The 24935-nt window shown below is 39.7% G+C and overlaps 1 protein-coding gene across 3 annotated transcripts in view; it reads right to left on the reverse strand.

The window, feature by feature from the left end:
• cog5 (component of oligomeric golgi complex 5) overlaps positions 1-24935 on the reverse strand; it is a 229610-nt gene that overhangs the window by 95368 nt on the left and 109307 nt on the right. For all 3 annotated transcript variants that reach the window (XM_072562513.1, XM_072562514.1, XM_072562515.1), the window contains exons 4-6: positions 23866-23920; positions 22457-22526; positions 11868-11988 (exon numbers count right to left, since the gene is read on the reverse strand). In XM_072562513.1, the coding sequence (XP_072418614.1) occupies positions 11868-11988; positions 22457-22526; positions 23866-23920 (246 nt within the window). The remainder of the gene's footprint in view (positions 1-11867; positions 11989-22456; positions 22527-23865; positions 23921-24935) is intronic.

The raw sequence follows: 24935 nt of genomic DNA on the forward strand, positions 1-24935 counted from the left end.
AAAAGCCACACAGAGAAGGAAAAAAGCTCATTCATGTTGCACTTTCTGCAAACATTCAACCTCAATAAGAGTTCGAAGTGTCAATGATTTAAATACAAGTTTCAGTCAGCAGTAGATATTCAGCAGTATTATTTTAGTAACTTTTATAGGAATCGAATGAAAGGTCATAATTTTCATTTACCTGTTCAAGTTCTTATTCTAACCTCATAACAAGAAACAAACTTACATATCAATTGGCACCACTAGTAAATCTTAGGTCAGCCAAAATACTTTTCCACAAAGATTAAGAGGACAAAGTTATTCCTAATTTGCAATATTACTGTTTAACTGTAGAATTATTCCCAGTAGGCAAGGTGCCATTATAACTGGCTGAATTCAACATTGAAAAGCAAAAACTTTATATTTATACAGCACCTACTGTCTCCTCAGTATGTTGCAACGTACTTCACAGCCAATTACTTACTTATCAACTTGAGTTAGTATTTTGTAACAAACGTCGCAGTCAATTGTCAACATATAATAAGTGAGATCAACATCCAATCAATGTGTTTGGTCAGTGTTTTTGAGACAAGAATGTTGACTCGGACATTGGCAGAAATTCTGATGCTTCTTTAGGAATCTTTTACATCCTTAGAACGGGTCAATTCTTTAAAGCTGCAGTGAAGTTAGTTTAGATTACATGTCTAGAGTTTGAATAAGGTCTTCTGAATCAGTAACCAGACTTGTATAACAAAGCCAAATCCAACTAGTACATACAAACATTATATTACAGTACTTGCCCCTTTCAAACACGCTCAAAATTAAAATACACCTGTCATCAGATACAACGTGCAAACTTTGAATGCTAAGGATTTTAAAATAAATTATTCTACAGTTGTTCCTTTCACAAGCCATGTTTGGCGAACCACTACAGGACATTTCAAGAGTAAGCAATGTATCAAACTGGTCTGATTTGGGACTGATATGCTCCTGATTCACAGACTTTGGGTTCAACACCAATCCAAGCAGTTAACTGCATAATCTAGACTGAAGGAATATATCAGCAATGACAAAGTTATCCTCAAAATCAGGCATTAAAGTAACATAACATATTCAGCAAGGGTAAACATTAAAGATATCATGGTTCAGAGAAAAGCTAGTAATCCTCTATACATCTTGCTTGACATTGCTCCCTCAATTAACGCTACAAAAAAAAACAAGGCTAGCAACAGATCAGATTTCTGTTGATGGATGTGGACTATCACAGAATGACTGTCACATTTCTTTAAAGAGTGCTTACTACTTGAAGTTATGATAACATTTTGATTTATATGATAATTGCATATAAAGAGGCTATCTATCTGCTATTTAACAAGAATCTTACTTTTTTTTTACTGTTCCCACAATGTTATTTACAGTGAAATTCCAGCTTAGATTTACCTCAGATTATTGTAATGTAGGAAGTAAATGAAAAACATGTTAGATATGGACATTTTGTAGTTCAATCTGATTTCAGATACATACCAACTAAGCAAATTGGACAATTCAATCTCGAAATAATCAGCAAGTATGCTGACCTACTGCTTCACCACCCAATCAGTAGAACTGATCAAATGTTTAGAATCCAAGTATGCAATTACATCTATTTGCTGGTCTATAGTTGATATTTATTTAAATCAAAAGGCGTCAGGAGGAGACACTGTGGAGCCAATACAATAATCAGACTGGAACGAAAAGTAAATTAAAGCAAGACTGTGCAGTCAGCAATAGTGACATAATGGAGATACACTTAAAGCTGACGTAAACAACGTAGTCATAGAATCATACAACACAGAAACAGACCCTTCAGTCCAACTCATCTGTGCCGACCAGACATCCTAATCTGGCCTATTTCCATTCACTAGCATTTGGTTCATATCCATCTAAATCCTTCCTACTCATGTATCCACCCAGATGCCTTTTAAATGTCATATTTGTACCCACCTATTCTACTCCTTCTGCCAGCTTGTTCCCTATATGCACCACCCTTTGCAAGAAAAAATTACCCCTCAAGTCTCATATTAAGCCTATGTTCTCAAGTTTTGGACTCCCCCACCTTAGGAAAAAGACCTTGGCTATTCACCTTATGCCTGCCCCTCAAGATTTCTAAAATCTCTAAGGTTACCCTTCAGCCTTCAACGCCCCACGGAAAAAAACTCCAGCTTACTAAGTATCTCCTTATAATTTATACCTCCAGTCCCGATTTAATCCTATGTTTTTTGTTGAACTTAGAGGATTGAGGTACAAAGTTTGTAAGTCTTAGATAAAGGTCAGAGATTTAAAAACCTCTTTTTCCGTTGGATAGTAGATACTGCAACAAACACCAAACGTTATGCGATTCAGGTTAAATTAACATTTTAAAACTGAGTTTGTTCAATATCTGTAATAGGCTGGTGGGACTAGTTTAATTTGGAATTATGCTTAGCATGGACTGATTGGACCAAAGGATCTGTTCCTGTGCTGTAGAGAAAGGCGATTAAATAATGCAGAGATGTCAACAGCAATGCTTGTCTTCCCTTCGCTACATTCCCCCCACATTCTTCTCCAAGACTCCCAGGAGATCCAACATGGGACAGGAAAAGGAATAAGAAAAAACTTGAATAATTCTAGAAAGACTGAGTTTAATTTGCAGCAAAGGAATTATTTTTTGTTACAAATTGAAAGTTATTGCATTTTTAAATTTAACAGTTGAAATAAAGTTAGTGCATAGTTTCTTTTGCTATTTTCAAACATTTCTATGATTTCACCATTCCATATAATTCCATAATTGTATTGAGTCAAAGTTAGTTTACTTTACCTCCTGCAATATCAAACATCATTAATTTAGAAAAATTTCAAACCGTTTGGAGAATAAAGCTTATGACAGGATTGGAGGTCAGCATATGGAAAGATTTGTAACTGCATCCTAACTGTTGGGATTGGGATTTGGTTTTGGATATGCCTTTTCTTCTTAGGGGGTGGAATGTGTCGCAGTAACAGATCTATAATCCTCTCTTCAATGCAGGTGGTACTTCAGTCCCTACTAAATGGGACATGTATGGGACATGTATGTGAGAAGAAATGGTAGCGGAAAGGGTTCAACTCTGCTCAATATAGAGGGCTGAGAGAGCAAGTCATTTTATGATGTATTGATTATCGTCCCTCAATTCCCTTCCTTGATTTTCTTATTTGAAAACTTGATCTGGGTTCTTATGTTATCTGAAGTGTAACTTTTCTTTGTTGCTCAATGGTTGTGGTGTGGGGGAGTCACTATTTGGGCAGTGGAAAAAGTAGCAGATGGTCACAGAATTTGCTCGATAGGTGTAAAACTGTCATTTAAAATGGAGCTGAGGGATCAACAATATAATTTCACGAATTTTCTGCTGATCATCAGTGCTTCGATTTCAACGCAACGACTGATGAAATTTGCATAATTAGGATCAATTCTGGAACCACTCATCAGCTTGATTAAATGCATTCATTAATGTATAAGTGAGTTTTGTAAACAGAAACAATTTACTGCATGGCAGCTTAAATATTTCATGCAGTTGACTGGTAAGCATACGTAATTATCTTAAATGTTTCTTCAGAAGAAAATTAAAAACTGCCCATGGCAAACAGCCACATTCTAATCTAAGCCACACCAATTACTGTTGAAAAAGAAGACGTTTTCAACAGTGTAGTCAAGATTCCAACAACATCTGAATCTGGAAAGCAGCAAATGTTATTGACAGTTGACATGTTTAGCTGGATAGAAATAATATGCAAGATGGGTCAGGTGTCAAAATCAAAGATGTCAAAATACTGACCTTAGAGGTCAAAGCAGTTGCAGTACTTATTCAATTCTACACCATCTTCCAATGAAAAAAAAATCACTTGGTTTATTGATATTTAATAATCACAAACATGTTAACTCACACAAAACATTACCACGAGAGAGAAATATTACTTAATTGGACTGCACTCCCAATATCATGAGACAACTCTTAAATTTTGCGATTTTTAAGGGCAGGTTTGAAACGGCCTTTCATTACAACCTGCTGTACCTCCGGTCCACGTGCCAGGGTTGAACTGGAAATCCTTCACTGTCACCTTCACAGTCATTGAAGGCGACATGAAATGGTGCAGTCAACAGAGGACATTGATCAATTAAAATAATGGAGCTAGCTCATCACTCTCAGTTGCTGAGCAGAGAACCGGCTTCCAACATTGAGAGTTAGAATTCCTCACTTGATGAACTAGGAACCAAGGACCCAATATTGGTGCTCCTTGTCAAGTGAGGCCCACACACAATAGATGCCAGAGTCATCGCAAGTTTTAGCAGTCTGCTAAAAACAAAAGTGTTCGAGACATGCCATTATTTCTACCTGAAGTTCCAATCATCAACATCAGCTCAGAACACCTATTACCACTGCATTTAGAAGGTGATCAAAATTAAATTCACCGAGGTTTCCAGTAGCATAGAGTCATAGAGTTATAGAGATGTACAGCATGGAATCAGACCCTTCAGTCCAACCCGCCCATGCCGACGAGATATCCCAACCCAATCTAATCCCATCTGACAGCACCCGGCCCACATCCCTCCAAATCCTTCCTATTCATATACCCATCCAAATGCCTCTTAAATGTTGGAATTGTACCAGCCTCCACCACTTCCTCTGGCAGCTCATTCCATACACGTACCACCCTCTGCATGAAAAAGGTGCCTCTTAGGTCTCTTTTACATCTTTGCCCTTTAGTTCTGGTCTCCCCGACCCCAGGGAAAAGACTTTGTATATTTATCCTATCCATGCCCCTCATAATTTTCTAAACCTCTATAAGGTCACCCCTCAGCCTCCGACGCTCCAGGGAAAACAGCCACAGTTTGTTCAGCCTCTCCCTGTAGCTCAGATCCTCCAACCCTGGCAACATCCTTGTAAATCTTTTCTGAACTCTTTCAAGTTTCCCAACATCTTTCCAATAGGAAGGAGACCAGAATTGCACGTAATATTCCAATAGTGGCCTAACCAATGTCCTCTACATCGCAACATGACCTCCCAACTCCTGTACTCAATACTCTGACCAATAAAGGAAAGCATACCAAACGCCTTCTTCACTATCCTATCTACCTGCGACTCCACTTTCAAGGAGCCATGAACCTGCACTCCAAGGTCTCTTTGTTCAGCAACACTCCCTAGGACCTTACCATTACATGTATAAGTCTTGCTAAGATTTGCTTTCCCAAAATGCAGCACCTCGCATTTATCTGAATTAAACTCCATCTGCCACTTCTCAGCCCATTGTACCACCTGGCCCAGATCCTGTTGTAATCTGAGGCAACCCTCTTCGCTGTCCACTACACCTCCAATTTTGGTGTCATCTACAAACTTACTAACTGTACCTCTTATGCTCGCATCCAAATCATTTATGTAATGACAAAAAGTAGAGGGCCCAGCACCAATCCTTGTGGCACTCCACTCGTCACAGGCCTCCAGTCTGAAAAACAACCCTCCACCACCACCCTCTGTCTTCTACCTTTGAGCCAGTTCTGTATCCAAATGGCTAGTTCTCCCTGTATTCCGTGAGATCTAACCTTGCTAATCAGTCTCACATGGGGAACCTTGTCGAATGCCTTACTGAAGTCCATATAGATCACATCTACTGCTCTGCCCTCATCAATCTTCTTTATTACTTCTTCAAAACACTCAATCAAGTTTGTGAGACATGATTTCCCACGCACAAAGTCATGTTGACTATCCCGGATCAGTCCTTGCCTTTCCAAATACATGTACATCCTGTCCCTCAGGATTTCCTCCAAGAACTTGCCCACCACCAAGGTCAGGTTCACTAGTCTATAGTTCCCTGGCTTGTCTTTACCGCCCTTCTTAAACGGTGGCACTACGTTTGCCAACCTCCAGTCTTCCAGCACCTCACCTGTGACTATCGACGATACAAATATCTCAGCAAGAGGCCCAGCAATCACTTCTCTAGTTTCCCACAGAGTTCTCAGGTACAGGGGATTTATCCACCTTTAACCATTTCAAGACATCCAGCACTTCCTCTTCTGTAATCTGGACATTTTGCAAGATGTCACCATCTATTTCCCTACAGTCTATATCTTCCATATCCTTTTCCACAGTAAATACTGATGCAAAATATTCATTTAGTATCTCCCCCATTTTTTGTGGCTCCACACAAAGGCCGCCTTGCTAATCTTTGAGGGGCCCTATTCGCTCCCTAGTTACTCTTTTGTCCTTAATATATTTGTAAAAACCCTTTGGATTCTCCTTAATTCTATTTGCCAAAGCTATCTCATGTCCCCATTTTGCCCTCCTGATTTCCCTCTTAAGTTCCTACTTTCTTTATACTCTAAGGATTCACTCGATCTATCCTGTCTATATCTGACATATGCTTCCTTCTTTTTCTTAACCAAACCCTCAATTTCTTTAGTCATCCAGGCAGGGAAAAGGCTAAAAGTGACAAGTCAGGAGACAGAGGAGTGGTGGGGAATTGTCAGTACCATCCTTCTCTTTGTCTTGTGCCTCAGGCAGAATGAACAACCTACCAAGGTGACAGAACTCAAATTTCAAACAACAAACAGGCTGGGTCCAATTTCATTTTTATTTATAAATGGGTAGATTTTTGAATTTTTTATTTACACATTTCCCTGCCTTTATTTAGAAAAAGCTTCACAATTACTGAATGGAAGGCTGTTTAATGTTGGTCCAAACTGTACCTGGGCTTGTCCATGTTATACGTCCAGGTGATGCACAGATTAGAGGAAGCACACACTAACAAACCCATGTATATTTTGCCACAATGACTGGAAAATGACCAGAGGCCACATAAGGGAACATTGATTGCTAGAAAGAAAACAATTATGATCTAATGCAACATCGATTTAATAAATTACAATATTAATTTGGTTAAGTATACCTGGAAGGGAAAACTTAGTAAGGCTCTGGGATAAGAGTAGATGAGTGAAACTCACTGGATAGCTGTTTGACATGAGTTGGAGGACCTTACAGTGTGTTGTAATCTGTGGTTTCTGTCAATACAGTTCAAAATACAGCTTTTTTTAAGATTACTTACAGTGTGGGAACAGGCTCTTTAGCCCAACAAGTCCACACCGACCCTCCGAAGAATAACCCACCCAGACCCATTCCCCTACATTTACCCCTTACCTAACACTAGGGGCAATTTAGCATGGCCAATTCACCTGACCTGCACATCTTTGGACTGTGGGAGGAAACTGGAGCACCCAGACGAAACTCACTCAAACACAGGGAGAATGTGCAAACTCCACACAGTTGCCCAAGGCGGAATTTGAACCCAGGTCTCTGGCGCTGTGAGGCAGCAGTGCTAACCACTGTGCCACCCGTGCCGCCCATAACCACTAACCCCACCCCTTTATTTAGCTATTGAGCCTATCTGCCAGGCAAGGTCAGAGTTGTGTGTGCATATGTCTATTTGTCAGCTAAACAGGGAGAGAAGCAGACAGTTTGTCAGCTGAGGCAGATAGAAGCGAAAGTCAGTCAGGCAGGATGAGAAATGTGTGACTAGAAAAGAGCGAATAGGGAGTGGCTAGAAAGGAGAAAGAGCATGAAGAAATGAGTGGCTGCAAAGAGGAGAGGAAGGTAAAAGAGAGTAGTTGTAAAGGGAGGTGGGAGGAGATGCACGTGGTTGGAAAGATGAGGGAGGGAGAAGCATACAACTACAAAGAGAAAGGGAAGGAAGAAGTGAACAGTTGCAAACAGGAAGGGATGAACATACTGAGGAGAAGGGAGGCTGCTAACAGGAGCCTGTCAACAAGAGCATGTGCATAAAGTACAACAGTTATTCCTTACTATCTGGTGGCTCGAGCACAGCTTGCAAAAGAAACGGAAGAAAAATTTTGGATCTAAAGTGGAGACAAATACAAGTGCTAGAAAAAGCAGCAAGCCTGAAGATTGAGATAACTTTAGAATTCAGCAAAGCAGGGCAAAAAAAAATGATCAAAAGTGAGAAGAGTATGAAAGTAAAATTGCAGGGAAGATAGAAACTGGACATACAAGTTTCTATAAATATTTGAAGAGAAATGGATTACTAAAGACAAACATAGGCCCCCTACAGTCAGAGGCCATAGAAATTATAATGGATAACAAATAAATGGCAGAAAAATTGAACAAGTGCTTTGGTTCTGTTTTCACAAAAAAGGGAATAAGTAACCTCCCAGAAATGCTGGGAAACCAAGGGTCTAGTTAGGGGAGGAATTGAAGGAATTCAGTATTGGTGAGAAAATGATGCTCGAAAACTAACGGGGTTAAAAGCTGACAAATCAGTAGGGCCTGCTAATCTATATTCAAGAATACTAAAGAAAATAGAAAGTGGAATTGATAATATGAAATAGAGAATATGGAACAGCCTTTATTGTCATGTGCACTCAAATGAGTGCAGTGAAACATTTGTAAAGTCGCCTCATGGTGCCATCTTCAGTTCAGGGTACCTAGGTACAGATACTTCAAGTGTTATTACAGAATTGAAATAATAAGAAAGACCAGCATGGGAATACAGAATTTAAAAAGTTCAAAATAAGAATAAAAGGTATCTTTAAAGCACTCAAGTTATCTTCCTTTTTAACTGAAGGTAGTGGCCTGGAAATATTGAATGTATTCTTCGTCATCTTCCAAAATTTTATAGACTCTGGAGCATACCTTCACATTGGAGGGTGGCAAATATAATTCCAGTATTTAAAATGAGAGGAAGAGAAAAAAAAGCAGAATTAACAGAATTAGGCTAACATGAGGCATGAGGAAAACGCTAGAATCTATTAGAAAAAAACGTGCTAACAGAACACGTTTTTTTAAAGCCAGCATTGGTTTATAAAAGGTAAATCATGTTTAATGAAACTGTTGGAGTTTTTTTTTGAGTAGAATAGATAGGGGAGAAAGAGTGGATGTGATGCATTTTTTTATAAGATCTCTCATAAAAAGCGAGTGGTCAGAAATAAAGCACATGGGATCAGGGATAATATACTGGCATAGATTAGAATTGGTTGGCAAACAGGAAACAAAGTGGGAATAAATGGATCTTTTTCCACGTGTGGTACGCAAGGATCAGGGCTCGGACCGCAGCTATATATCAATATATAAAAATAAATTATCTGGAACAGGGGACCAAATGCAATGTTTCCAAGTTTGCTGATGTTACGAAACTGAGGGGGTGGGTTGTGAGGATGATGCAAGGACAAGTTCAGACAAATGGCAGATACAGTACAATGTGGCTAAATGTGAAGTTATACACTTTAATGAGAAAAACTGAAAGAAAGATTACAATTTAAATGGTGATGGAAAATATGGATGTACAAAGGGACTTGGCTATCCCTGCATACTCAAAAGTAGATAGGTAGGTGAAGCATGCAATTAAGAAGGCAAATGGTGCATTGGCTTTCATTGGCAACAGATTTGAACGCAGAATAAGAATGCCTTACTGTAGTTATACAGTGCCTCGCTGAAGCATTGCATGCACTTTTGGTCTCCCTACCTAAGAAAGCATATATTTACCATAGGGGGAATGCAGTGGAGGTTCATTAGGCTATTACTGATGTTAGCAGGACTGTTCTATGAGGATAGATTAAAGTTTGTGAGAAGATTTGTAGCTCGGGTGCTTGTTGTTGTGGTTCTGTTCGCCGAGCTGGGAATTTGTGTTGCAGACGTTTCGTCCCCTGTCTAGGTGACATCCTCAGTGCTTGGGAGCCTCCTGTGAAGCACTTCTGTGATCTTTCCTCCAGCATTTGTAGTGGTTTGGATCTGCCGCTTCCAGTTGTCAGTTCCAGCTGTCCGCTGCAGTGGCTGGTATATTGGGTCCAGGTCGATGTGTTTGTTGATTGAATCTGTGGATGAGTGCCATGCCTCAAGGAATTCCCTGGCTGTTCTCTGTTTGGCTTGTCCTAGAATAGTAGCGTTGTCCCAGTCGAATTCATGTTGCTTGTCATCCGCGTGTGTGGCTAAGGATAGCTGGTCGTGTCGTTTCGTGGCTAGTTGGTGTTCATGGATGTGGATCGTTAGCTGTCTTCCTGTCTGTCCTATGTAGAGTTTTGTGCAGTCCTTGCATGGGATTTTGTACATTACGTTGGTTTTGCTCATGCTGGGTATCGGGTCCTTTGCCCTGGTGAGTTGTTGTCTAAGAGTGGCTGTTGGTTTGTGTGCTGTTATGAGTCCTAGTGGTCGTAGTAGTCTGGCTATCAGTTCAGAACTGTTTTTGATATATGGTAACGTGGCTAGTCCTTTGGGTTGTGGTATGCCCTCATTCCTTAGGCATCTGTTGATGAAATTGCGGGGTTATCCGTTTTTGGCGAATAAATTGTAGAGGTGTTCTTCTTCCTCTTCTCCCATGGACAAACAAGAAGACAACTAACGATCCGTATCCATAAACACCAACTAGCCACGAAACGACATGACCAGCTATCCTTAGTAGCCACACACGCAGATGACAAGCAACATGAATTTGACTGGGACAACACTACTATTATAGGACAAGCCAAACAGAGAACAGCCAGGGAATTCCTAGAGGCATGGCACTCATCCACAGATTCAATCAATAAGCACATCGACCTGGACCCAATATACCGGCCACTGCAGCGGACAGCTGGAACTGACAACCGGAAGCGGCAGAGACAAACCACTATAAATGCCGGAGGAAACATCACAGTAGCGCTTCACAGGATGCTCTCAAGCACTGAGGATGTCACCTAGACAGGGGACGAAACGTCTGCAACACAAATTCCCAGCTTGGCAAATAGAACCACAACGAGGAGAAATTAGTTTGACTAGGCCTGAGAGGAGCAGAATGAAACGTAGAAAATTCTAACAAAGCTGGACAGACTAGATGCAAGGGGGATGTTTTCTTTAGTTGGGAATAGGCTATTTAGGACGAAGATAAGGAAATCTTTCTTCATGCAAAGAGCACCGATTGTGGAATTCTCTATCACAGAAGACTACAGAGGCCAAGTCACTGGATATATTCAAAAAAGAAACAGATTTTTGATTTAAGAGGTATCTAGGGGTCTGGGAATAAAGTGTGAAACTGACATTAAGATTAGAGTATCAGCTGGATCACAATGAATAGCAGAGCAGGCTTAAGCAGGCCAAATAACCAACTCCTGCTCCTAGTTTCTATGTGACAAAGGATTGCATAGCTAACTGGGAACTAGTAAAACTTGGCATCACAGAGGATGAATTACTTGCAAATTAACATGTTTTTCATGAAAGTCTGCCAGGTACCAAGGAAAAACTATTGTTACTAACATGGCTGTTGCCTTGTGCCAATTAAACACTGTGGTGTCTTGGAAATTTAATCTTGGAAATAAATCTTCTTGTGTGCTGTGGCTGATGTGAAACCAGAGGTTCATTATCTATCATTTTGTTCCTCATATTTATAAAAAAGCAGTTGCTTCAGCCCATAATGTACATAGGAGAAAGTGAGGATGGCAGATGCTGGAGATCAATCAAAAAATGTGGTTCTGGAAAAACACAGCTGGTCAGGCAACATCCAAGGAGCAGAAAAATCGACGTTTCGAGCATAAGCCCTTCATCAGGAATGACTGGCTGTGCTTTTCCAGCACCACACTTTTTGACCCTGACCCATATCAAATCTTCTGCTTTCTGAGCATGTTTACTTGATTTTTGAAATGGTATTACTGTTTTTTTCAAGTATCTACTATTCTAGAAAAGCCTAGTTTTCACTAAACAAACATCCACATCGACTGTTGCGTTTAATGAAATGGAGTTGATGACACTACTGCAATTACAATAGTCTTCATTTTGAAATAGATCACATGACAATGCTAAAAACACTAGTTTGTAGAAGCAATGACTAACTTTTTAGACAAGTAAAAGGTATCTTTTACTTACCCAATTCATTGAGACTCTGAGCAGCTTTGGTGATTTCCCTGCTGCCTCCCTGTAGCTGACCTTGGAGCCGTTTACTTAGGTACAATATACGGATTATTCTTCGAAGTAAATCACAGGCTGCCTGAATGAGATTCAAAGAATACGGATTTGCTGAATGTCTTGGAGGCAGTGACCTTGTGAACTAGTTTTCTTAATATGAAAGTTCAAGCTGCACTGCTTAAAAGTAAATGTTTTTTTTCTTAAATACAAACTAATGCAGATTTAAACCTGGTTCAACTCATCACGTCACTTACTTTAACAGTTCATGTGTGAATACCACAACTATAGACCATTTGCTCAATACCATCAAGGGTTACAATGCTCTTTTCCTAAGCATTGCAGGTCAGGTGAATTGGTCACGCTAAATTGCCCGTAGTGTTAGTTAAGGAGTAAATGTAGGGGTATGGGTGGGTTGCGCTTCGGCGGGGCGGTGTGGACTTGTTGGGCCGAAGGGCCTGTTTCCACACTGTAAGTAATCTAATCTAATCTAATCTAATCTAATCTAATCTAAGCAGAACATGAATGACTAAGATCCATCATTTCCAAAACTTTTAAATCTCTTTTACTACAGGTCAGAGTAAGGCTATTTGATCACAGATAAGTAGCTTCTTTGCAAATTAAGAAAATACTGTAAGTCCCACATACTTTTCTTCCCACCTGTCCTAATTACTTCAGATACTGTTAGTCAGATTATCAGCAATCTGATATCAAGCATTGACTTGATACAGTACTTTTCACGAAGTTAGAATTGCCTCCCATGGATTTTCATTATATTTTTGTGCAATCAAGCAAGAAAGAGGCAATGCTGACTTCCAATTTATTACAGAGTCATAGAGATGTACAGCATGGAAACAGACCCTTCGGTCCAACCCATCCATGCTGACCAGATATCTCAACTCAATCTAGTCCCACCTGCCAGCACCCAAGCCCATATCCCTCCAAACCCTTCCTATTCATATACCCATCCAAATGCTTCTTAAATGTTGCAATTGTACCAGCCTCCACCACTTCCTCTGGCAGCTTATTCCATACATGTACCACCCTCTGTGTGAAAAAGTTGCCCCTTAGGTCTCTTTTATATATTTCCCCTCTCACCCTAAACCTATGCCCTCTAGTTCTGTACTCCCCGACCCCACGGAAAAGACTTTGCCTACTTACCCTATCCATGCCCCTCAATTTTGTAAGCCTCCAATGCTCCAGGGAAAACAGCCCCAGCCTGTTCAGCCTCTCCCTATAGCTCAGATCCTCCAACCCTGGCAACATCCTTGTAAATCTTTTCTGAAACCTTTCAAATTTCACAACATCTTGCCAATAGGAAGGAGACCAGAATTGCATGCAATATTCCAACAGTGGCATAACCAATGTCCTCTACAGCCGCAACATGACCTCCTAACTCCTGTACTCAATACTCTGACCAATAAAGGAAAGCATACCAAATGCCTTCTTCACTATCCTATCTACCTGCGACTCCACTTTCAAGGAGCTATGAACCTGCACTCCAAGGTCTCTTTGTTCAGCAACACTCCCTAGGACCTTACCATTAAATGTATAAGCCCTGCTAAGATTTGCTTTCCCAAAATGCATCATCTCACATTTATCTGAATTAAACTCCATCTGCCACTTCTCAGCCCATTGGCCCATCTGGTCCAGATCCTGTTGTAATCTGAGGTAACCCTCTTCGCTGTCCACTACACCTCCAATTTTGGTGTCATCTGCAAACTTACTAACTATACTTCTTATGCTCACATCCAAATCATTTTTTTTAAATTAGATTACTTACAGTGTGGAAACAGGCCCTTCAGCCCAACAAGTCCACATTGACCCTCCGAAGAGCAAACCACCCAGATCGATTCCCCTACATTTATCCCTTCACTTTACACTACGGGCAATTTAGCATTGCCTGTTCACCTAACCTGCACATTTTTGGACTGTGGGAGGAAACCGGAGCACACGGAGGAAACCCACGCAGACACGGGGAGAACGTGCAAACTCCACACAGACAGTTGCCTGAGGCGGGAATTGAACCCAGGTCTCTGGCACTGTGAGGACTGTGTGGAGTTTGCACATTCTCCCAGTGTCTGCGTGGGTTTCCTCCCACAGTCCAAAGATGTGCAGGTCAGGTGAATTGGCCATGCTAAATTGCCCCTAGTGTTAGGTAAGGGGTAAATGTAGGGGTATGGGTCGGTTGTGCTTTGGCGGGTCGGTGTGGACTTGTTGGGCCGAAGGGCCTGTTTCCACACTGTAAGTAATCTAATCTAATCTAAAACACCCAGTAAGCCATATTCAAGAATTTGGAAAAATGAAGAGTGGTTTTATTAAAAATGTAAGATCCTTAGTGAATTTGACAGGGCAGATTTTGAGAGGATTTCTTGACTAGTGGGGAACTCTCAGACTAGGTGACATAATTACTGATAAGGGGATACTCATTCAAAACCAAGATGCAAAGGAATTTCCTCTCCTCAAGAGGTAATGATTGTCTGGAATTCTCTGCCCTGGAGAGTTGTGGAGAATAAAACATGAAGTGTTTAAAGAGGAGGTAGATAGATTTTTGAAATATTAGGAATCTGAGGGCTATGATGAGCTAGCACAAAAGAGCACTTAATACCTTGGGCAGATCTTGTCAGATGGCAGGGCCAGATTGAGGGGTTCATTAGTCTACGCATTTTGCTATTTCTTATATTCTTGTTAGTAAATGGAATGCGTAGAATTACAGAACTTCACAGAACAGAGGTATATGGATAACCTGGTACATTAATTAGTATATAGATACAGCAAGTAATTAGGAAGGGAAACGAAATGTAATGTTTATCACACAGGAAATCAAGTATAAAAGTAGGGAAATGTTGATACAACTGCTCTAGGTTTCATGAAGACAGCATTCAGAGCAGCATGTCCAACTTTGGTTTCCTTAGTTAAGAAAAGATATAATTACAATAACTGGCAGAGAAGGTTCATTCAACTGATTCCTGAGTTGAAGAGGTTACCTTATGAGGAAAGATTGAAGAGGTTGGTCTACGCTTATTGGAGTTTAAAGCAATAAGAGGTGATTGTATTGAAACATGCAACTTTTAGAGGGATTGGTCAAGGTGGGCATGGAGATATGTTTCTACTTATGGGGGAAGTCTAGAAGTAGGGGACACAATTTAAAATAAAATAGGAACCTTCCATTTAAGGCCAGGATAAATCTTTTCTCCCAATGAATTATCACTCTGTAGATTTCTCTTTCACAAAGAGCAGAAGAGGCAGAGATAGATTGATTTTTGATTGACAAGGTAGTAAGGATTATTGGATGTTGACAAGAGGCACAAGGCCACAGTCAGATCAGCCATGGTCTTAAAGCTTGTGGGACCAAATGATGAACTCCTGCTCATAATTCTCATGCTCTTGCATATGCAGTGTTCAGGCGGGTGTCAACAGTTCCATCACACTTTCAGAATACTGAGTTCTCCCACCATCCATACCAGCAAACATTCCTTAATCGCCACCACATAAAAACAGTTAATTAGTTAATAATTTCACTAGTGCTTATGGAATCTAGCTATTCACAAATGGGCAGCCACTATTGCCTGCTAAAGTTATTGCACTTTAAAAAGTTATCCATGTAAAGTTATACGAGCTTTCTCAGAACCAATGATCATAGAACCATACTGTTCTTAAGAAGGTAACTGAACCCCTTTGCCTGAATCAGCTCCTTGAATCAATTACCTAATGTCTGAGATTCAACCGACTACGGTGGTGTCATCAGCGCACTTGTAAATGGCATTAGTCTGGTATATTTGGCGACAGAGTCATGGGCATACAGAGAGTACAGTAGGTCTGAGTACGCATCCCTGGGGGGGTTCCAGTGTTTAGTGTTACTGAAGATGAAATATTGTCCCCAATCTTTGCTGGTTGTGGCCTGTGGGTCAGGAAACTGAGGGTCCAGTTGCAGAGAGTGGGGCTTAGTCCGAGATCACTAAGTTTAGTAATCAGTCACGAGAGGATAATAGTGTTGAAGGTTGAACTGTAGTCAAGGAGTCAGATTCTCACGTAACTGTTCTTGGTGTCAAGATGTTCTAGGGAGAAATGATAGGCAAGTGATATGGCATCTGACGTGGATCTGTTGGTTCGATAGGCAAATTGGAGCAGGTCAAGGGTACTGGGCAGGCTGGAGTTGGTTAATGCCATGACCAACCTTTCAAAGCACTTCATGACCACTGAGGTTAGGGGCACTAGGCGGTAGTCATTGAGACATGATGATGAGCCTTCTTAGGCACAGGGATGATGTTGGCCCTCTTCAAACAGGCAGGGAGAGTGGCCTGCTGCAGGGAGTGGTTGAAGATGTCTGAGAAGATCTCTGCCAGTTGATCTGCGGATGCTCTGAGGGCATGGCCTGGACTCTGTCTGGTCCCATAGCTTTGCTTGGATTCACACGAAGGAAAATTGATCTGACCTGATGCAGTGACTGTTGGGATAGGTTCTTCAGGACTTATCAGAATAGGTGTTACCTCTCTGCTGAAATTCTGCTCAAAGCGAGCACAAAAGGCGTTGAGACGATCTGGGAGGAATGTGTTGTAATGGAAATATGCTATATAAATGGTAATTTATTTTCACTGTTTTCAGTTCAAAGCTGTTCCCATGTATACATGGAGACAGTGCATTTGATCACATGCTAAAAGGTTGTAAACAGGCTGTATTGAGTCTGTTCACAAGTTATCTTGTATGCAATTTGGAACACAATGAGGACCATATAAAAAAACTGTTCTTAACTAAGAGGACATGCCTGCATGTCAGATCTTTAAAATTATCAACAATACATTCCTGTATGGGATCATGGTTATAGGTACAAGTGTTTGTAAGTTGGCCAGTCATGAGTTGGGAACCCTCTGTGAACTAACACAGTGTTCTTTTACTGAAGTACAATTGCCTAGCACTTGCGGCAGACTCCTAATGAATCATTACAGAATATCATTCCTGATACCTTACTGTATTCTTCTGGCTATTCTGAAGATGAACTTTGTTTGTACAAAGAGATGATCATTCATGTCAAAGATCAGCCTAATCTACAGTGGTAGCTGTGCACATTATTTACAAGATGCACTAAACTCCTTAAGGCACCTTTTACAACACCTTCTACACCCATGACCTCTATTGCTTATAAAGACAAAGGCTTCAGGTGCATATGAACATCACCACAAAGTTTTTTTTCAAGCCACACTGTACTGACTTGAAACAATATCACCATTCCTTTGCTGTTATTGGGTCAAAATCCTAATTTTTCCCAAAGTGTTTCCCACCAGCTTCTTGGGTATGCCTGCAACAGATGGACTGCAGCAGTTCAAGATAGCACAATACCACCCTTGTAAAATACTTAGGGATGGCGAACAAATGCTGGTCTTGCCAGAATCTCCACATCCCATCAAAAGGATATCAAAATATTTTACTGAAATTAGTGCAAATTAAGATGACTCTTTGTATTGTTGTACTACAGAAACTGAGTGCTTTGGAAAATCAACAGACTGGACTTTGCTCTAATAATCAATATGCAAGAAAGTGACTTTGATGGTATAAAACATTGCAAATTGGCTTTCACCAATTTTCATGATGATTTGAGAACGTTCCATAACTTCATGGAGCAACAAGAGTACATTGCATTCTTTGTGCGTGCTCTGCATACATGTATGCTTTAACTATACAGTTTGCTGGGGTGGGGTTCCCAAACTATGGATCACAAGGCAAGATGTTGGGGTTGCAAATTCTGAGGCAGCTAGAGTGGATGTGAAGCTTGGATGGAATTTTGTAAGGCACTCTCTGTTGTTATTGCTTCTTCCCCCCCCCCCACTCCCACTTTCTATTGGTAGTTGTTGCTTAATCACCTAGTCCCCGAGACCTTGAGATATTAAAGAGTTAATTTGCTCTAATGACCTGCAAAACATTGAATGCCCCTGGGGTAAGGTGGTATGTCCTTGTCCTATAAGTGGAATGTGGGAGGTTTGCATGGCCATTTCCTTGCTTTTCAGGGATGTTTTACACTTTTCATCCCCTATTAAGAAATCAATAAGAACATTACAGTTGGAATTGGACTACTCCCTATAGTTACAAAAAAAAAACAATTTGCAACAGATTTGACCATTAGGGGATGATTTGCATTACACTGTTTCTGGAGGGGAGGTGGTCACTGCATTGTATCTTGAGTGGCATATGACTATTGAGGGAGTGACTGGGGGTTGTCTTGTGGGCATTACTAACTTTGATGTAAAAATTTTGTATAAAGGAAGGACTGTTTCCTTTGTTCAGAGAGAGCTTTTGCCATGATCCTGTAAGCCCTGTGAGGTGTGTGTTAAAGGTTCCTCCAGAGAGAGAACCCTGGGCAAACCTCGCAAGCACGGCGAGGAGTGTTCAGGATTTCTCAAAAGTTTGTACTGTAATGTGCTTAATAAACTTGGTTGGTTGTTCGCAAAAGTTGGTGTATTGCAGTTGCATCAAGTGTGTAAAGGACCTCAGATAAAAACAACTTAACAACCCGACTATTGCTCTAACCTCAGCAGCCTCTCTCCGATTTCATCAAATAATTGTTGGATGGTATCACATGGTCACCCTCTGTCCGTTTTAAACATTTCTGTTAATTGCAGTATTCCTTCTTAGATAATATTATGCTATTGGTGGATTCATCTACAATGTACTGTACTCTTTATTTACTGTCATTTACGACTTCACAAGTCAGAATTACAGGCCCTAAATAATGAAAAATGCACCAAAATTATCAAAATTAACTTATACCATCAGCGATCTCCATGTTACTTAGAAATTTCTATATACTGCAAAAATAAACCTGCACCTTTGTAGGAATATTTAATATACTTGTAGTTTAAAGCACAATAGGTTAAACTAGCGACAAAAATAATTTAACATATTTGTCACATTCAGGGCTGTCTTTTTAAAGTAGCAGGCTGTTTATTTCAGTTGTCAGCATTTTTGCAACTGTATCAACTTTGATAAAACACAATTTTTACAAGTTTCCAGAGGATGCTTGCACATATCATTGAAAAAGGAAAAGAAAACAGCCAGACGGGAACAGAAGAAGGTTCTCAGAGTCAGTGTACTTTGAAATGTTTTGATGCTGATTAAATTGCCCACATTACCCCTTTCCTCTTTCTACAGTATTATCTTGGGTTGGGCCATCTGTTCAGATTCTTTGGACTGAAAAGATATGCCCACATCCAGCATACATGTCATTGTTGGTAATGAGATCCAAACAAAAATACTTTGTAGGGTATGTGGGTTGCTCCACCTTTTTTTACAAATTTCCACTGCGATTATTGTAAATCTGCCAAGATATTTCTCACATACATTATTTTGAAAATACACTATCAACATGGACCAATTAGTTGTTTAGCAGTAACCTTAGAGTAACAACTTTTCTAGGACAGTAGGATTAATTACAGATAGAAAAGGTAACACCTCCTTTAACTTTTCAGAACCAGGATAGACTTCCCCGTTGACTTCCAATCCAACCAGCCTCCACATTCAACAGATCAGTCTTTGTCACTTCTACTACCTCTAAACAAAAGACATGTTCCCCTTCTCTCAACTTTCAGCATTCCGAAGGAACATTTGACACCATTACCTTGATAAATTGTTATGATCTCTCTACCTCAATTAGTTTGTACAGTTTTGGATTATTCAGGTTAGACCTTCGGCAGATCTAACTTTTATACCTTGCATGTTATTTCAGTTATTTAGTTTGTCTCCAGCACCATCTTATTTTTAAAGTTTTATAATTATCTCTCAACCTCATTTAATTGGATTATAGGCCATCCCTTCACTTGTCATTCAGCTGTTGACACCTTATTCACACCATCTAACACTCTTGGTCACCTACAGAGGTTTATTATTCAACACTCTGGTTGTATGATCTTTTTATTTCTCTGTCTATTAATTCTGTGCCTGTGTGCTCTTCTCTCTCAATTCACCTAACGAAGGGACTGCGCTCCAAAAGCTTATGATTTCAAATAATTTGTGAAGAATAGGCAACAAGAATATTTAAAGATGAAGCAGATAGAGATTTGAAATTTCGAGGACTATGAGGAACTGGCACAAAAGAGGAAGAGAGATCTGGATACCTCTGCCATGATCTTAGACTGTGGTGGGGCAGGCTGGAAAGTCTTACTTCGGCTCCTATTTTTTTCTATCTACCTCCTATTCAGGTAGATTGGAGTTGCACATAGGGATCCTGTGGAATCTCCATCCAGATTCTGAAGCAATTTCTCAGGAAATTAAATTTTCCTGAGCAATTCCATAAAAATAAGAGACTTTAGATAGTTCCGATGAAATTAAGTAAAACAATTACTCAGGGAAGTTAAATTATTAAATACATAGTCTAACTCTTGAGTAACTATTAAACTGACACCATACTTGCCTCACACATCCCCAATTATATTACTACCAGATCATTTATGACCCCCAGACTTGAACTTGACACACCCTGACAATGCAACTTGATACCTTTGCAGTCTCCATTCTGTGCTCTGCAAACAATTCGCCAGCCCTCAGCTGCCACTTGATCCCAACCATCCATCCTTTTATTGGACCCAAACTCGCCTCTAAACCCCTAATGGAGCAGCACCTTTCTAGAGGCCAAGCAACCACACCCTAGTCACTCCTGGTTCCATATCCCTACCACAACTATGCCTTCTGACTCAACCCCCAACTGCTACAACCTCTCCACAGCACACAACTCTGCCCAGTATCCCAATCTGTCCAACCATTCACATTTTCCACCAATGGACCAGACTCCCACTTATCTTCTGTTCTGACACCCACATGCTCTGCCTTAACCCATACCATTGTCAGACCTGACTCAACACCCCTGCCACCAGGCTGGACCATCCATTCCCTTCACTCTGCCAAACCAGACTCAATCTAACCAGATTCCCTATCGCTGATCCAAACCTCCCAGACTTGACACCCACCCACCCACTCCAGTCTCTACCAGACCAGATTCCTTCAGCCCACCCCTACCTACCCTAATCACTTACCTACCCCTCCTTCCAATCTTGCAACTTGCATCCTACCAACCCCGCTACCCATGTGGCATCCTACTACCTGGCACACTATCTGCTGCACAGTTGATACCTTACCTACTCCCAACTCATCTAGCACCTTAACATTGTACTTATCTTAACCATTTTCCCTTTGATGGGAAAATCAAAGTGACTGCTGTGAAAAGGGAATGCGGAAAATATGGCTCCTTATATTCTTATTATTTTTCTTTAAATAATCATCCAATGATCTCTTAAAAATTGCCTTGTTGAAAGTGGAACCATTCTTGTAAATCTCTTATGCACTCTCTCTAACGCATTCAGATCCTTAAAGTGTGGCACACAAAAAATTACATAATACCCCAGTTGAGATCTAATTTGCAACTTAGTATTGTACGCTTGTACAGAGGTTCAGCATAACATCTCTGCTCTCAAATCTATGCAACTATTAATAGATCTTTGTAATCTGTAAATTAACCACTCTCTCTGCCTGACCTGTCACCTTTATAGGTTTTGCAGATACATCCAGGTCTCTCTGCTCCTGCAACCTCTTTAGAGTACCTCACTATATTTTACCGTCTCCCCACTTATTTCAATGAAAATGAACACTTGATGCTTCTGCACAATGAACTACACCTGACACATATCCATCCACTCCACCAACTTGTCAATGTTCTTTTGAAGATCTACTACTCCTGATCTATGTTCAATTTTTTTTTAGTATTATCACAGTTTATAATGTCTCCAAAAGTTGTCAACATGTGTAGATTTTGAAACTGTCCCTAACTCCAACATGTAGAACATTAAAAAAATCAGGAAAAAGAAAAGAGCCCAATATTGACCTCTATGGAAACCTCCTATGAACCTTTCAGCCTCAAAAATACTCATTAACTACTATTCTTCAGCCAATCTTGTATCCATGTTTCTCCGGACCCTTTTACTCCATGAGCTATAATGTTCCGCTGTACAACCAGATTACAGTGGGTTTGGAGTCACATGTGGGCCAAGTCAGACAAGAATGACAAATTGCCTGCCCTAAAGGACAATAGTCAAACATATGATTATGAATATCCAGGATATATAATCATGATCAGTGCAGAATCCAGTTTTATATTGCAGATATATTACCTGAATTTAAGATTCAATTCTCAGCTGCTAAATTTGTTTCCCCACAGCATGACAGCTGGATTTCCAGCTCAGTGGCATTACAACCATACCATCTTCCCACATTACATTTCTAACTTCCCAGAGCTCACTCAATACTCCTACTTACTCGATGTGATTGCATCCAATGAGTATTTTCTATCCTTCGCCCAGTTTCACATTCAATTTTGAGTATCTGCCCAGAAACCTGCAGCTTTGAATATAGCTAACAGATTTCTGTTGCATAAGTAAATTAAAAGAACTGTGGACGCTGCAGATCTGAAACAAAAACACTCAGTGGGTCTGGCAGCATCTGTGGAACAAAAGCATAAAGAGAGATATCTAATGTGGATTACTGATGTACAGGTGTACATTAAAATAGCATACCTGTAATCTGGCCAACTGTGCAGTACGAGCAACAATCTTGTTATAAGGGTCAACAATCTTTCCTCTGATCCTGTTGAAAAGAGAACAAAAAAAAACAGAAATAGCCAACAGCTGTATGATCAGTTTCAAAAAGGAGTAATTGTGCACAACTAAGAACTATAAATTATAAAGTCTGTTATATTCGAGGTATGTAGATTTCATTTGCTGACTTCCCTTTTTAAAACCCACCTAATCCTCAGGCTAACAATGTTTAATCAACATTGCAAGCTTCTTCCTTTAATCTAATATTCTTATAAGTCACAGTGAACAAATTTTCCCATATAGAGTTTGATTTAGAAAATAAAAAATTAATGTTCAAATAATGTAAAGTCTTCATTATTGCTCATCTGCCATGCTTTAATCTCATTTTCCAAATACCTAGCCAACTCATTCCTCATGAACGGGTAATTTGTTTCTTTCAGATTTTTAATATTCAGTTCCAAACACTATATATATATAAAATTCTCTAATATTATGATGCTGTCTGATAAAGATACTATTTTACAAGGTTATAAATTAACCCTCCCTCATTACAAAACACTAGGTTTAAAACAGTTTATTCCTATTGATTCCATAATTCTTGAAACAACTTTGTATACATTATGAACTTCTTGTCCCTACTGCTACTGCAAATCTAGATATCCAGTTGATATAAAATTCTTCCACAATTACTCCATTGTTCCATATTCTTTAATACTGATAACAAATAAAAATGTAATTAAACATCATGCTTGTTTTTGCAAATCACATGCAAATTATTAGAACTCTGCTCTCTATTTTGATCATATGCCACTTTATATAACTTGAGTCTTTTGTATTAGTTTCAATTATCTTTTCTTTCTAAAATTTAGAAGGTTTATGGGTGATTTGATGGAATTCTTCGGGGTATCAACTGAAAAGACAAGGTAGATAAAGGTAAGTTATTACCACTGGTTGGGGATTCTTGAACTCAAGAGTATAATCTCAGAATTAGAGCCAGGCATTCAGAAGAGTTGTTAGAAGGCACTTCTACACACAAAAGGTAAAAGATGTTTGGAACTCTCTTGCATAAATGGCAGTGGATGCAGAATTAGTTATTAATTTTAAATCTGAGATAGATTTATTGGGCAAAGATAATAAATGAGATATAGGCCAGAGGTATATGGAATTAGACCACAGGTCTGCCACGATTTCATTGAATGGTGGTGCAGGCTTGACATGTTGAATGGCTTACTCCTGTTCCATTGTTTCTATTATAAACTCCTAATGTTGCCATCACTGACAACTGTTCAGTGAATCAGATGCAGTGAGATTCCAGGTATAATTATTTCACAGGTACAATGTGACTGGTGGTAGTGTACTTTAGTTAAAATGCAAAACTTGTACTATACCTGTCAACTGTGCTTTGAAGTGCAGCAATCCGGGTCTGCATCATCTGAAGAACACCTAAAATACATGACAATCAACTTATTTAAGAGTATATAAACAAACATTTACATTTTTCCATAAAATATTTAGTATAAGTTTTTTTAGACACAATAACAGAAGTCATTCAACGCTTCAAATTATGTCATTGTTCAATCAGATGCAAGATTTGAGTGTCCCTTCTGTTTTTACACCCCCACCCGGAATCATGCCTGATTATGAAATTATATGGAGCAGGATTCCAACTCATTTTTTTGGATTGCCAGGTTTCCAACTTTTTTTGTCATTCCAAGATGCTTTTCCCTTGAGGAAGGGACATCCTAACCTTGAAATCTGCTTCTTTCACAATCTGCATAAGATAAGCTGGCTGCTTTAGGACCAGAGCGCCAGCGGATCCCAAGAAAACAGCGGGGAGGAGGATAGTACGAATTACTGCCACCACACTTCTGGAGTATGTAAGAGCATTTAGAGAACATCAGTAGCTCATGTACAGGAAAAATAATGTTGCGAACTTTAGTTAGAGGCATGCCTGCAGATTTATTCACAGTGTTCAAATAGATAACTTTTAATCAGGCGACATCAAATTTTCATGACTCAACGGAGTAATGCACTTAAAACGGAGCCAAAATATTTCCAAATTCATCACAAAACATGAATAAATTTAGTCAAAATATCCAAGGACCCTATTTGGTTGACTGACAAATTCAGGTTAAAAGAAATCAGTCACAGGGTCTCTGCACTTGAGAAAATAACTGCTCACTGTCTTTAACTAATTAGAAAATACGAATTGCAAGCAAAGCTTCACAACTTAAATGTTACTATTCCTTAAGCTCCCCCTTCACAGTCAAAGGCAGTCAACATATGGATATTACGAGTGGAAAAAGAAAAAACAAATAGGGAAACAATTCAAATTTGTTTTAGCTAATCTGTTTCAGTTTCTTCCAATTCCCTTTAGTTCTTCAATGAAAGGAGGTTGTATGCACACCAATTTGTATTTCATTCACTGGTTAAGAAATTTCTCCAATCAGAACAATCT

The sequence above is a fragment of the Chiloscyllium punctatum genome, chromosome 44, assembly GCF_047496795.1.
Source record: "Chiloscyllium punctatum isolate Juve2018m chromosome 44, sChiPun1.3, whole genome shotgun sequence".
NCBI lineage: Eukaryota > Metazoa > Chordata > Chondrichthyes > Orectolobiformes > Hemiscylliidae > Chiloscyllium > Chiloscyllium punctatum.